The sequence below is a fragment of the Miscanthus floridulus genome, chromosome 3 (assembly GCF_019320115.1).
Source record: "Miscanthus floridulus cultivar M001 chromosome 3, ASM1932011v1, whole genome shotgun sequence".
NCBI classification, from domain to species: domain Eukaryota; kingdom Viridiplantae; phylum Streptophyta; class Magnoliopsida; order Poales; family Poaceae; genus Miscanthus; species Miscanthus floridulus.
This window is the reverse complement of record NC_089582.1, coordinates 91,965,371-91,981,150: the sequence shown is the minus strand read 5'-3', so window position 1 is coordinate 91,981,150 and position 15,780 is coordinate 91,965,371. Positions and strand designations below refer to the sequence as shown.

At 48.4% G+C, this 15,780-nt stretch overlaps 2 protein-coding genes and 1 pseudogene across 2 annotated transcripts; all 3 read left to right on the top strand.

Annotated features, from left to right (window-relative positions):
- The first annotated feature begins 1,172 nt into the window (after nt 1-1,172).
- Nucleotides 1,173-3,055, top strand: LOC136541908 (uncharacterized; annotated as a pseudogene).
- Nucleotides 3,056-10,546: 7,491 nt separating this feature from the next.
- Nucleotides 10,547-13,440, top strand: LOC136541905 (uncharacterized). The gene is made up of 3 exons (XM_066534079.1): nt 10,547-10,956; nt 11,844-12,604; nt 12,768-13,440. Exons 1-3 carry the CDS (start codon nt 10,654-10,656, stop codon nt 13,258-13,260), a joined length of 1,557 nt encoding a protein of 518 aa, XP_066390176.1. The 5' UTR covers nt 10,547-10,653; the 3' UTR covers nt 13,261-13,440.
- A 221-nt stretch (nt 13,441-13,661) lies between these two features.
- Nucleotides 13,662-15,443, top strand: LOC136541909 (uncharacterized). Its single transcript, XM_066534082.1, has 2 exons — nt 13,662-14,177; nt 14,283-15,443. Exons 1-2 carry the CDS (start codon nt 13,863-13,865, stop codon nt 15,438-15,440), a joined length of 1,473 nt encoding a protein of 490 aa, XP_066390179.1. The 5' UTR covers nt 13,662-13,862; the 3' UTR covers nt 15,441-15,443.
- The last annotated feature ends 337 nt before the right edge of the window (nt 15,444-15,780 follow it).

Here is a 15,780-nt window from a genome sequence, read left to right as displayed (position 1 = left end):
GTTCATAAACCTAGGGTCCCTCATGGACCTACTTCCAAACAAAAGCTTGGCCTAGCAGATGACGTCACGAACGATGCACAACTCCTGGGCCAGCCCAAAAACCTAACGACAGGCCAGAAGGGCGATCCAATCTCCGACCGAAAGGCCAGCCAAGGAGGAACGGCGCCTGCTTCCGACTCTGGCCCGCCTCTCTGATCGGAAGGCCTTGCTTCTGACTCCGATCCGACTCTCCAACTGGAAGGACTGGCCAGCAACGCTTCTGACTCCGACCCGCGTCTCTGACCGGGGTTACACCAAACCTCTACTTATAGCTCTTCTTCGACTAGCGCAGTCGGAGCCGACTGGAACAAACCAACCAGGGACGCCCGCTCGGTGAGGACCAGGAAATGGGCGGAGCAAGTAAGGCATGATGCTCAAGTCAACCGCAAAACCAAAGACCGTACCCTGTACACCTGTAGGACAGTACCGACAGGACATGCCAGAAGGGTGTCCTACAACCTTCTAGGCATGTCAGAACCAAGTAGTGTTTTGGGCGCCGACGATTTGCCCTAAAGTAAATTTTGCCCATAAGGACACATGCCCTGCTGCTGTGGATCATAAAATTCGTACTGAGTTTCGTGCCTAGCAGAAGTGGCCCTGTTCGCTTGAACTACTTTAACAGTACTTTTCAACGAATAAACAGTGTTTTCTCTCCCAACAAGTAGTCCAAAATAGCAGGGCATGTACCCTTAGGGGCAAAAAAACTACATTTAGAAACTTAATGAGAGTGATAAGTGGATCATGAATTAATAATGAAGAGCTAACTATTATATGATAGGCTAAGAAGTATGCTGTAAAGATTCTTATAGGTAGCAGCAGGCTGTATTATTAGTTTGCTCTAACGTGGCTGCTTTTGTATGACGTGGATCTCTTCTCGCCGGCTGAAAAACGCTTAGTATACTTGCTCTAAGCCTTTTCAAAAAGTACAGGCCCAAGTGACATCGTAGCTAGTGTGACCTGGTTATTAATCCTAAACTTTACTCCAACCAAAGACGAGCAGTAATATAGAATTCCCCGCCAAGACAAGACCCAAGATCGCCGGCGACTGCTCTGGTCCGCTGGCAACGGCGGCCGCCCCAATGACGAGCTGAGCTTCCCATCCCGCGGCGGGAGGAGAGGACACTAAGCGAGGGACAGTGCGGAGGACACGGACGGATGGGGCCGGCGGCGTGGGAGCGGCGGCGGACGCTGGTGGTGGTGAACCTGGCGTCCATCATGGAGTGCGCCGACGAGGCGCTGCTGCCGGCGGTGTACCGGGAGGTCGGCGCGGCGCTTCACGCGACGCCCGCGGGGCTAGGCGCTCTGACACTGTGCCTCTCCATCGTGCAGGCCGCCTGCTACCCGCTGGCCGCCTACGCCGCGGCGCGCCACAACCGAGCTCACGTCATCGCCGTCAGGGCCTTCCTCTGGGCCGCCGCCACGTTTTTCGTCGGAGTATCGGACACCTTCCTACAGGTAATTAGCTGCTTTCCGCTGCTGCTTTACAAGTGCTGTTTGATTTGTTCCTTGCCTCTTGCTTCCATGCTGTTCCTTTGAAATTTGCTCTGTAGATCTTCTCTGGTAGACTGGTACAGAACTACAGATGCACAGTGGATCAGCAGAGTCTGACAAGCGCTCATTGACATCCAACACTTGTATGAATGTTCAGATTGCGATCTCACGCGGCCTGAACGGGATTGGCCTAGCTCTGGTGGTGCCATCGATCCAGTCACTGGTGGCCGACTCCACCGATGAGGCGACGCGCGGCTCGGCGTTCGGGTGGCTGGTGCTCGCCAGCAGCCTCGGGTCCATCTTTGGCGGTTTCGTCGGCCTGCTCCTGGCGCAGACCAGGGTTCTCGGCGTCGCCGGCTGGCGTGTCGCGTTCCACCTCGTGGCGGCCATCAGCGTTGCCGTCGGGGCCCCGAACTGGTTCCTCGCCGTGGATCCCCATTTCCCGCCGACGAGCGAGAGCGTTGACGTTCCGGCGGTCGGCAAGCGGCCCGCCACCGCGCGGCAGGTGCTCGCGGAGATGATCGAGGATGCCAAGCTCGTGGTGCGGATCCCGACGTTCCAGATCTTCGTGGCGCAGGGGGTCAGTGGCTCGTTCCCCTGGTCGGCTCTCTCCTTCGGGACCATGTGGCTGGAGCTGATCGGTTTCAGCCACGGCGACACCCATGCGCATGACCATCTTCTGGGTGGCCAGCTCCCTCGGCGGCCTGCTTGGCGGAAAGATGGGCGACGCCCTCGCCGTACGGTACCCAGACGCCGGCAGGATCGTCTTGTCCCAGATCAGCGCCGGCTTGGCAGTTCCCTTGGCCGCCGTGCTGCTGCTGGGGCTCCCCGAGGACCCGTCCGCCGGCGTTGCCTACGGCGTCGTCCTGTTCGTCATGGGCGTCTTCATCTCCTGGAACGGTCCGGCGACAAACTTGTAAGCCATAGCCATTCATCGCATCCAAATGTTCTTGTAATTAGTATTCTGGAACGGAATGATGTGAAACTTTTTCAACTCGATCTTGCTCAATCTTGCTGCCCTATCATGGCGGAGATCGTCGCAGAGAAATCAAGAACCAGCATATATGCCCTCGACGGGACACTGGAGTCCGTGCTAGCATCCTTCGCGCCTCCGATCGTGGGCCTCCTAGCTCAACGTGTGTTCGGCTACAATCCAGACGACAAGGGGAAGAGCGTTCAGCGGGATCGGCAGAACAAGGCCTCCCTGGCCAAGGCGTTGTACACGTCCACGGCCACACCATTCATAGTCTGCACCTCCATATACTCGTTCTTGTACTGCAGCTACTCCAGGGACAGGGACCGTGCGCGCATGCAGTCTTTAGTGGAATCGGAGTTGCGACAGATGGAGGAGCAAGGATCTTCTTGCCCGGAAGACGGCAATGGACATCGGGACGATGGTCAATTAGCTAGTGTTACCTGTGATAGTAAGGAGCTGCGTGAGGCCGAGATGGATACTATGAGATTGTTGTCAGACCATGACCATGAACCGTGAGATGTAGGAGTAATAATTAAGACATGCTCGAGAGTCGAGACAACTAACTGAACATGCACTACTACAGAATGGACTTGTTGTCCCGGACGGTAACGGCTTTTAGTCCTGGTTACCGCGCCGGAACAACGATTCCGGGACTAAAGGTGCCACCTTTAGTCCCGGGTCATCGAGCCGGGACTAAAGAGGGACCTTTAGTCCCGGTTGGTGTTACCAATCGGGACTAAAGGCCCTCCAGCCGAGCAAACGTGGCCACACCCTTTAGTCCTGGTTGGTAACCCCAACCAAGACTAAAGGTTTCTTTTTTTTTTCTTTTTTTTTTAAATTTATTTTCAGTTCAGTTACACGTATTTGTTTAATATATAATATGTTTTTATGTACGTATTCTACGCTGCTAATATAAATACACGCACACATATAATTACATCTAATTCTCATCTCGAGCATTATTATATTCGAATAAAGTATGAACATATATATATATATATATATATATATATATATATATATATATATATATATATATATATATATATATATGTATGTATACAACACTTTCATAATCTTGTTCTCGAAAATAACGATATCAATAAACATTTAATTTACATCATTTATTCCTTAGGATCAAAGTAGAACTCGCCGTTGGGATTTAATACTTTTTCTAGAAGATATCCTGCTATTGACTCTTGAACTGCTTTCAGATGGTCTTTTTGCATGACCCTTCGTTTCAACCATTCAGTCTTGCATTTGAAATAAAAGGAAAAAATATTAATACATATATATATATATATATTCATTTAAAAATAAATAAAAAATTGATATATACGTACTCTGAGGACATCTTTAGGAGTTCTTCTTATGTGCGCAGTGATAAATTCACAAACGTAGTATCCACACAAGTTATTACCTGGTTCCTGCCGCAAACATCACTGTACGAGAAGAAGATTATTCTCATCATCTCACACGTAAATTGAAGTACGATATAGTAATTAAACACGTGGGGAAGTGTATATAGTATAACTTACTGGTATTTCAACTACATTAAGTGGTGCCTTGCAATCCTTGCGATGTTGCTGAATAAACTCTTTTCAAACCCTGTGCGACCAATAATGTACGATCGTTAATAAATTATGGCAAAGTCTATTCAATAATAGTTGTGCGCAAGAGATCAAAATTACCCCTGGATAATGTCTATCATATCTTGGTATAGTGCCCGCTCTTTTCTCAACGAGTCAAAGATTACTAACCGACTTGAGTTTAACTCAATGACAATGAGTATCTAGTGAAACCTGCATTGGTTTATACACACACGTACATGCATATAAGTTGTATTGATAATACATAAAATGTGTAGACTATATTATTATTAACACTTACTCAAAGTTGTACGGAAAAAGTATTGTTATCTTGTCGTGCTGCTTCATGAAGAACATCATGATATTCTCCTGTGCTTCAGATACCCACCGCTCCTTGACAATAATACCGGTTTTGAATACGATATAAGGATCAATGAAGCCAACACTGGTGTCTTGTATTCTTTGGAGCTCTGACATCTAAAATCTGTATATAAATATAAGTTACATGTGAGGATAATTATATACACATACGCATGGAAGTGAGTTTATTAAATAAAAGTAAGAATCACTTACAAACAAAAGGAGCTAATGATTGATTTGTCCAGAGTGTCCAAATAGAATAGTTGATGCAATTCTTCGAAACTAATATGTAAGATGTCATCGCCACGGAAGTAATGATGGTCTCTAAATCTGACAAAGATCCACTGCTCACTCCTACCACACGCCTGCATGTACCACTTGTTGAGCAAGTACATTTGCGTACCCAATTCATTCAGAGCTGCAGGGTTGTACAGACTTTTGCCATATTTATAAGTCTTCCAGGTATCAACTTCCAGGTTCTGGATTGGAGCTTTGCCCGTCAATTGATCCAAGGTTAAACCAGTATCTTAAAAAAAAACATTAAGGGCTTGAACCGACACTTCTCCAGAGTTGTCTGGTCGATAGACTTCTATGTTGGAACCATATTCATTAGCCATAATTATAAAATGCGTAAGAAACTCACATCACGATCCGGGCACTTGTAGAAAACACGACCCTTGTTGGGTCCCTGTCTCTTGACTCGGTACTCCATCAAAATCTTCTGCTTACACTTGCCGCAGATAATGAGAGGGAGTTCTGGCCTCAGTCGTTTCGCAACCGAACGAGAGGCCGAGGATCTGGTACCAGTTGTCATCTACTTTCTATACTTATTTTTGCAAACTAGTGTAAATTTCATATTTTCTAAAATGATATATTTAAATAAAACTAGTACAGATTTAACATGTTTTAATAAATAACCATCCGTACTAGTTGACCTTGCTTACGTGATCATCTCGGTCAGCATTTCTCCACCGGACGGCACCATACTTGGCCAAGGAAGAGCTCCGATTCTACGAGAAAGGGAACACGGTCTTCCACGACCGTTGCCGCTCTCCCTCGTAGAATCAAAGTTCCTCCTTGACATCCGTTACCACTCGGCAGAGAACATGTTGGCCGAGCTGAATACGGTCCGCAAGTTCAACTAGTACGGATTTTCTATAATTTTCTAACTATTTACTAAGTTTTTTATTTCATGGAAAATTTAATTCTAAAAAAAGGCATGATTTCTAAGTAGTTCATTTCATGGAAAAAATAATTCTAAGTGACCTGCTCGATATCGGCGAGCTCACGGACGTTTAGGTTGCCGAGGATAGTAACATTTGTAGATGACATTTATAGGTCTGAAGTTATCAAATATCCATCAAATTATAGCTCAAAAACATGTTTCAATAAATAACCATCCGTACTAGTTGACCTTGCTTACGTGATCAACTCGGTGAGCATTTCTCCACCGGACGGCACCGTACTTGGCCAAGGAAGAGCTCCGATTCTACGAGAAAGGGAACACGGTCTTCCACGACCGTTGCCGCTCTCCCCCGTAGAATCAAAGCTCCTCCTTGACGTCCGTTACCGCTCGGCAGAGAACATGCTCGCCGACCCGGTCTGCAAGTTCAACTAGTACGGATTTTCTACAATTTTCTAACTATTTTCTAAGTTTTTCATTTCATAGAAAATTTAATTCTAAAAAATAAAAGGCATAATTTATAAGTATTTCATTTCATGGAAAAAATAATTCTAAGTGACCTACTCGATATCGGCGAGCTTGTGGGCGTTTAGGTTGCCGATGATAGTAACATTTGTAGATGACATTTGTAGGTCTAAAGTTATCAAATATCCATCAAATTATAGCTCAAAAACATGTTTCAATAAATAACCATCCGTACTAGTTGACCTTGCTTACGTGATCATCTCGGCGAGCATTTCTCCACCGGACGGCACCGTACTTGGCCAAGGAAGAGCTCTGATTCTACGAGAAAGGGAACACGGTCTTCCACGACCGTTGCCGTTCTCCCTCGTAGAATCAAAGCTCCTCCTTGACGTCCGTTACCGCTCGGCAGAGAACATGCTCGCCGAGATGAACACGGTTCGCAAGTTCAACTAGTACGGATTTTCTACAATTTTCTAACTATTTTCTAAGTTTTTTATTTCATGGAAAGTTTAATTCTAAGATCACGTAAGCCACCGGGGACGAGGATGGCGTGTGCTCCAGCGAGGACGAGCGAGGCGTGATTTTGATGAACTAATTTAACTTTTGTTTATCCAAACATATATGCAAATCATCATGTGATTTTGAGCTAAAATGACATATAAAATCATAATAAAGTCCAACATATAAAGTTACACATGCATCTACATCGCAAAATAAGATAAGCTACTGATAAAACATAAAAGGATTACGTTTGTTACCTCCAAAATCGAAGAGCAACACCAATGGAGGGAGAGAGAGCAAGAACAACAGCAAGCTGAAGAACAGAGGCAGTGAGTTTGAATGGAATGGCTCGGGCTCGGGTAGGAAGAAATGAGCTGAATTATAGGCCGGGATGATTAGTCTCGGTTAGAGTCCAAACCGGGACTAAAAGTAAACCTTTAGTCCCTGTTGGTAATACCAGCCGGGACTAAAGATCCTTGCCCCGCGGACGATCGTTGGGCCGGGACTAAAGGGTCCTTTAGTCCCGGAGGCAAAAAATGCCGAGGCTAATGCCAAATTGGGACATCGTTCTAAAGTCTGTTCTCTAGTAGTGATGTCATTAGAGCAAGGCTTACAGCGCAACCTACCGTTGATGTATATAAATTTACGATCAATCTATCAGCCTACTCATATAGTGGTTAGCTCACCTATGACCTATTTATTTGTCTCACAAATTTTTTGGTTTTTTCGCATAAGCTGGTTATAAACTTAGGCCCTGTTTTTATTCTTTCCTCTCATCTTTCCTTTACCTTAGCATAGAGATGACCTATAGTCTCTTATTATACTTGCTCTTAATTGAATCTAGGTGGCTGAACAGAGACGATATATATGACCTGGAGATACATATTAGAACGAGCTTGTCCTAATGTGTCAAAGTTAGAAAGTGTGTTAACCCTACAACAGGTCCATATTAACCGTACAAATAGCTATGGTCCATCCAAAGTAGGAACGAATGACGTGTTCATGTATTTCCATAGGTTGAATGGAAATGGAGGTTACCTTAGGTAGAAAAAAGGTATTAACCATACAACAGCTTGAATGGATCCCTTGGAAACAGTAAAGATATATACAACATGAATTCAATCTGATAGCAATCCAAATTTTGTTAATTTATAGTTTAGAGATATTAGTGTCCTTGCCCTCGTTGTTGAGGCTAATTATGGTTTTACCCTCCCTTTTGCAGCTGTGGTTTTGCCCTCCTGATTAAAAATGTACACATCATTCGTTCCTACTTTGGATGGCTGTTAAATGTACCAGGTATGATTAAAAAGAAAAGAAAAAACAACAATATGTGATTTTACTATTGTGTTTCGAAATCGAAAGTGGTGGTTGTCCCCTACTTTAAATGGATTTTAAGTGTACCTAGATTAATCAAATAAAAAATATAAAAATAAGAGAGACACATGAGAAAGGACTAAAGGACCCTTATCCTCATCCTCTCGTTCCCACATCAAAACCCCCACATGCCACACTCTACTACATCTTCAAATCTTTCCCAAGCTCTGGTGGCAAGGTAGTGGCCTATGGCATGTGGCATGAGCTGGAGCAGGAGCAGGAGCAGGAGGTGCGGACAGGTGAGCCCTGGCTCATAGCGTGTCGATCGAGCAGGGCATGCGCGGTAGAGTTCAACTTCTTCCCGATTGTTTTGACGCTTGTAGCCTCCGTGAGCCCTTGGCTTTGACCCCATCCCGAGACCTCAATACCCATAGGGGTGGTCGGTACAAGCGCGGGCTTCCACGAGGTCAAAGTGACTTGAGTGTCAATTGGCGAGGCACAGCTACAGCATGGTGAAGCACAACATAAGCGCACAAATCTGGTGTAGGTGTCTAGCCATGACGAGGGCACATGGTCAAGCGTTTGACCTGTTTGGCTCTAGCCCTTTTGCTTGTTTATTTGCAGCACACTGTCACACTGCCGTGGACCATTGCCATAAGATCGCCAAACAAACGGTTGGGCCTAGCCTAGTTCCAACCCACATGGGCTTAGCAAGCCACCCAGACACAACATCAGGAAGTCATTCTCGGTATATTACCAATTCATTCTTCATCCATACATTCATAGTTCATACACAAATCAAATTGAATCAATTTCCACACTGTCTCCTCCGATCCGTGCACTTGCCGAGCCTATGGCGCTTTATATGCTTCCGCACGCCAGCTAAGACCGATCGATGCGCTATCCAGGGCTCGGCCACCGAGGAAGCAAGAGGGAAGTAGAAACCCTTGGCTTGTGCTCAGAGGAGACGTACGATGATAAGAGAAAGAGCTAAGAGGAGAAGTCAGTGATGGTAGAAGAAGAGTGAATTAGGGTTTGGTGTTTTAGGACCAAAGGTTGTATATGGGATGAGTAACGGGCCGCTTTTAGGCCACCATTTAATCAGGCGCGCCATGCATGGTACCCAGCAGGCCCAGGCGAGTAGGAGCAGATTAGGCCATGCCGCTCATGCTGACAAAATGGCCTCATGCCTTTTTGTACATCATCTATACCCATGTTTGGCACCCGCTTACTCCTGTGGCCTGTGGTATGAGCACATTGTGGTTGGCTGCATCTCCTGATTAGATAGAACAGCAACTAGCAATGGCAAAGCTAACAGTTCGGTGTGTAGATGTTAACCGCTATAATCATTCACAATTATTTCGAAATATGTGAGAATGCTATCAAATATTTGGTTTGATGTAAAACAATATGAATGAAATCACATGGTACTTAGAAAAATATGGGCAAATCCACATGGGCATACGGGTCTTCTTATAACTGAATTAACACTGTTAAATGCTATAGACGGAATAGGGGCAAACTTAGACTTCATTTCAAAGAAGCAAGAGCAAATTAATACACTCCATTGTAGGGGTATGAACATAAAAGCCCCAATGATTTATGATGCTTCAAAGCTCAAACACTCGTAGAAGTATTCATCCCATCCTATAAGCAGTGGCGGATCCAGGAAATATTTCAGGGGAGGCCTGAACAATACTGCTGCTCGATCTTAAGTCTCAGGCCCCCTACACTATAGAACTTTGCCTAAAATTTCATGGGGGCTCCACAGGGGTTCCACTGCTCCGGCATGGGTAGGGGGGCTCGAGCCCCCCCCCCCCCCCCCTGCCACGTTGGATCCACCCCTGCCTGTGCATATTTGTCTTACGAACATTTTTATTATCTCATATTTAGGTACTATGGCTATATTCTAATATGAAACAATTGTAATGGGCTAAAGTTAAAACCTCAGTACTGGGAAAAAAAAATCCATGTGCATCAAGTAGTTATGGCACCGTACTTTTTTTCTTTGAAAAATAATTGCTACAATCTAAAATAATAACCTTGTGACGATCTCATTCGCAACGAAATGAAAATCTCAATAGTCAACACCAAGTTGATTGTGCGATGCTAAAACCATAACATATAGAACAACATGGCACAAATAATTTTCTCGTCGTTCAGCAAAAAAAAAAAAAAAACTTTCTGCTCAGCCAGCAATCGCGCGACATTTTATTATATTAGCCGCCAGCCGGTCCTAATCAGCTAATCTAGACACAACACGCACCTTTGTACACACACACACACAAAAAAAGACACAGCGTGCCAAACACGAGAGACGAGACAGCTTGATCACTCCACACCATCCTTATTACTGTGTCTGTGTTACTGACAAGTGGGACCCGTGGGGAATCAGTTTACCGACCAATGGGAAGCTCCCCAACTACCTCGCCTAGCTCGCTTTTGCCTTTTGCCTGCTTGCCCAAGTCAACTCGCCAGCCTAACTGACTCGGTCACTGACATAACGTCCCACGGGTATGATGGCCCACATGTCACTATGCTACACGACTACTACACGCGAACCAAAAGCGAGCGATAAATATAAAAATTCTCCCGAGGAGAAGACCCAGATCGCCGGTGGCTATTGGCTTGCTTGCTGACCAAGGGCGGCCATTCCGAGCGGAGCGACAGCCCAAGGCGGAGCTGAGCATCCGGCCTGAAGAGGAGAGGCGAGAGCGTGGAGGGTCCTCAGAAGCATGGGGCCGTCGGCGTGGCGGGAGGGGCGGCGGACGCTGGTGCTGGTGAACCTGGCATCCATCATGGAGCGCGCCGACGAGGCGCTGCTGCCGGCGGTGTACCGGGACGTGGGCGCCGCGCTCCACGCCACGCCCACGGGGCTCGGCGCCCTCACGCTGTACCGCTCCATCGTGCAGGCCGCCTGCTACCCGGTGGCGGCCTACGCCGCGTCGCGCCACAACCGTGCCCACGTCATCGCGCTGGGGGCCTTCCTCTGGGCCGCCGCCACCTTCCTCGTCGCCATCTCCGACACCTTCCTCCAGGTCAGCCGCCCGGCCGCCATTGGATATATTCCTTTGCTGCTTGTTCTATTCGTTACAAGAATACATAGCGAGTGCTGTGCTGCAGCGGTTAGAAAGATCAGATTGCATCAGGTATCTGTCTTTCGGTTTGGCTCTCAATCCCAATCTCCAACATTTTCCTGCTGTTAGTTCATCAGCCTCAACCAATTAAGCAGGTAAATTTTGCTTAAGGAGGCGGGTATTTTCAAGAAATCATGCCTTTATCGGGACTGCAGCTTGTGAAAAGTATGCTTGAGGCCGTGAGTCAGGCCGGGAAAATGACAAACCGCCGTTTGGCCAATCTTCCGTTTTCAAGGTAGAATTCGTGGTGGAGTAGGTGGAATTTTACACTTGACACTTGACTAAGTAACAACCTAGAAGCAATCGCTTATCATCTCTTAAATTGTTCCACTCGACGTATAATGAGAGGACAACGAACTATTTCCTCCTCAACCGATGGTGACACTGATGACGTTTTAGACTTTCAGCATCCTTTCGACTAAAAATAGATGGCATTCAAGGAATTTCTTAATACACATTCTTTGGGATCATACAAATGCACTATTTCCATGTTTCTGATTATAACAGTATACTGACACAACATAATTTTACTCCATGGAGACACTACCTTCTTTCCAATTTTTAGACCAAACTAAATCCTTCTGTGCTCTTTTTCTTCAAAATTAACCTGCACGATTGGTTAAATAAATTTGGAAAATTTTGTTCCAAGGGGACTCAGTGCAGTTATGAAGTGCTTCTTTCTATCCATTATTTGTCTTCATACTCTCATTCCATGACAGTAATCTTAGCTGAACATATGGATACTGCTACAAATGATTACTCATACTTTACTTCTTCTGCTCCTCCAGGTGGCAATTTCAAGGGGCTTGAATGGCATTGGTCTAGCTCTCGTCATACCAGCAGTCCAGTCGCTGGTCGCTGACTCCACTGACGACGACAACCGCGGCACAGCTTTCGGTTGGCTGCAACTGACCAGCAGCATAGGCTCCATATTTGGGGGATTCTTTGCCTTGATGCTGGCTCAGACTACAATCTTGGGGATTGAAGGATGGCGTATTGCCTTTCATCTCGTCGCAATCGTCAGTGTCATCGTAGGCATCCTCGTGTGGTTCTTCGCCGTGGATCCCCATTTCCCCACAAACAATGCTGCCTCACATGCTGCACCAGTCATCCAAAAGTCTGCACTTGATGAAGCAAGGGAGCTGATCATTGAGGCCAAGTCCATAATCCAGATCCCAACGTTCCAAGTCTTCGTCGCGCAGGGTGTCAGCGGCTCATTCCCATGGTCAGCACTGTCATTCTTGTCCATGTGGCTTGAGCTCATCGGGTTCAGCCACGAGGACACCGCCATTTTCACGACGACCTTTGCTGTCGCAGCCTCCATTGGTGGCCTTCTTGGTGGCAAGATGGGGGATTTCTTTGCGCAACGATATCCGAACGCCGGGAGGATCATCCTGTCGCAGATAAGCGCTGGCTCTGCTGTTCCACTGGCTGCCGTTCTTCTGCTGGGCTTGCCTGATAATCCATCCAGATCCAGTGGTGTAGCCCATGGACTCGTTCTGTTCATCATGGGACTCATCATCTCTTGGAATGGAGCTGCTACAAACTGGTACGCCACACATTTCAGATGTCGCCTTTTTCAATTTTAAACGCTGGTTTCAAATCTTTGGTCTGTGTTACTGAAATGTGTCAGAAAAATGCCTTCTATTTGTGTCAATTGTTGCCTTCACGTACTCCCTCATGCCTCCTATGTGGAAAACTCTGTTGTGCAGCCCGATTTTTGCAGAGATCGTGCCCGAGAAGCAAAGGACAAGCATTTATGCTCTGGACAGGACCTTCGAGTCGATTCTAGCCTCGTTTGCGCCTCCTGTCGTTGGCTTGTTATCACAGCACCTCTATGGTTTCAAACCGGACGTCAAAGGGAGCAGCCCTGAACAAGACCGGGAGAACGCTGCGTCGCTAGCCAAGGCGCTGTACACGGCCATTTGCATCCCAATGGTTATCTGCAGCTCCATATACACGTTCATGTACCGCACTTACCCTCGAGACAGGGAGCGTGCGCGCATGCAGTCTATGATTCAGTCAGAGCTAGATCAGATTGAGCTGGGCGGTTCGAGTTTCGGATGTGGCGACGACAGGTTTGAGCTCTTTGAATCGGTGCACCATGGTGATAAGCCTGATGAGGTTGATGGCAGTTATGGTGCTGAAGAATATGCTGAGGCCGATGCTGGCACTGAAAAACTATTAGGAAACCATGAGTTGTGACGAGCAAAAGAATCTTAGCTACAATGAACGTTCATGTTGAAGAGGATATTCTACCGATTTTAGGAACTTGTAACACAACAATCAATATGATTCACTAAAGTGACCATTCTTTGTTCTTCCATATCTTCGTTATGCTGCTACTGCTACTGCTATGCTAGTATACAACATAACCCACTGACTTCGTGATGTACATGAGGGCACATCAATGTTGACAGAAAGGAATTATTTTTGAGTTATATACATATCAGCGGCACCAAATGCCCATCTAATTTAAACAGCGTTTGCTGAAACGTCAAGTTTAAAGTTCAACTCTCTGCTCCCTATAACAACTTCACGGTTCACGCAAATGCCAAATATTGAGGACGTGTTTGGCAAGATCATGGATTCTCGTCTGGAGCGGCCGGAGCCTATCCAAAGTCCAAACACCAGATCCCTGGAGACTGGCAGCATCGAGGAATCGAGGATTATTTAGTAGTTAATCGTACATGTGCTGCAAAGTCTTTACTGCCCTTGAAAGATTCCTCGGTCTCAATCTGCTCGCCCATCGCCGTTGACTACAAAGCACGGTGGTGGAAGTGGTGGCAGCACCGCAGCAGCACGCAATGGCGGAGCAGCAGGGCTGGAGGCAGCGGCGCTCACGGAGGACGACGCTGCTTCTGGCGTTCGCGGCGCTGGCCATGGAGCGCGCCGACGCGGCGCTGCTCCCGGCGGTGTACCGGGAGATCGGCACCGCGCTGCAGGCATCGCCCACGGCGCTCGGCTCCATCGCGCTGTCACGCTCCATCGTGCAGACCGCCTGTTATCCGCTCGCGGCGTACCTGGCGGCGCGCCACGACCGCCTCACCGTCATCGCGCTCGGCGCCTTTGTCTGGGCGGCGGCCACCTTCCTCATTGGCTTCTCCACCACCTTCCCACAGGTACGCCGCCCGTGCACGTGCGCCGTGGCTGCCGGCTTGCCGCCAGCTTCCTCATCGCTTCCATCTTGCCTGCGGCAAAACTGAGATGTCTTGGGAGGAGTGCAGATGGCGGTGACGGCGGCACTGAACGGCGTCGGGCTGGCGCTGCAGATCCCGGCGATCTTTGCCTTCGTTGCTGATTCTGTCGATGGCGCCAGTAGGGGCATGGCATTCGGATGGCTCGCGGTGGCTGGCAAGGCCGGCACCGTGGCTGGCACCTCCCTCGGCCTGCTCATGGCGCCGACCACGTTCTTGGGGCTGCCAGGCTGGCGGCTCGCCTTCCTCTTGCTTGGTGTCTTGGGGGCCGCGGTCGGCGTGTCCATCCGCGCGTTCACCGCGGGCGACGGGGCAAGAAGCCGCGCGGTGACCCCGGCCAGCGTCAAGCCAGTGAGGCAGGAACTGCAGGAATTCGCCAGGGAGGCCAAGGCCGTGATGCGGATCCCGTCGTTCCAGGTCATCATCGCGCAGGGCTTGACTGGGTCGTTCCCCTGGTCGGCGCTGTTGTTCACGACGATGTGGCTGGAGCTCGTCGGGTTTTCCCACGGCGAGACGGCAGCGCTCATGACGCTGTTCAAGGTCGCCACGTCGCTGGGATCTCTCTTCGGCGGCGAGATGGGGGACGCCCTCGCCCGGCGGTTCAAGAACTCGGGCCGCATCGTCCTCTCGCAGATCAGCTCCGGTTCCGCGATCCCCCTCTCCGGCGTCCTCCTCCTCGCGCTCCCCAACGTCCCGTCCTCCACGGTCAAGCATGGTGCGGCGCTGTTCATCTTGGGGATCATGGCCTCCTGGAACAGCACAGCTACGAACAGCCCGATACTCGCGGAGATCGTCCCGCCAAGGGGAATGACGACCGTGTTCGCGCTGGACCGGACGTTCGAGGCAGTGCTGGCCTCGTTCGCGCCCCCGGTGGTCGGCCTCCTCGCCGAGCGCCTGTACGGTTACAAGCTAAACCGCTCCGCAACTGGCGGCAGCGTAGACGAGCGCACGGCCGTCGACGTCGAGATGGAGCGGCACAACGCGACGTCACTCGCCAGGGCGATATACACCTCAATTGCAGTCCCCATGGCAATGTGCTGCGCCATCTACTCGTTCCTCTACTGCACCTACCCCAGGGACAGGGAGATGGCGCGGGCTGAGGCGGCGCGAGATAGAGGGGATTACGGGGATGGAGGATTTGGATCCGAGGACGAAGGCGATGGCGAGAGGAAGCTGCTGCCGCAGTGAGGACGAAGTATGGACACTCTCTTAAATTTAGAAGATTACAACTCTCTGTGTTGGATGTTGTTGGATACATGCACGTAGACATAGATATGTGTCGTGAAACATGTTTGTATCCATACTTCGTCCATAGGGACAGTCTCCAAAGTCCTAATTGAATCTATAGTTGGTAACCCATGATTATATACAACTAGCAGGAACCCCGCGCGTTGCCACGGGCGCAACAGAGCAAGCTAAAAAAAACGGAACCAAGTGGTCTGGCACAATTAGAAGTGGGATCATACTTATCAATCGACTGACAACATGATTCAAATAACAGTATGCTAACGTTCAAAGGATATAAAAT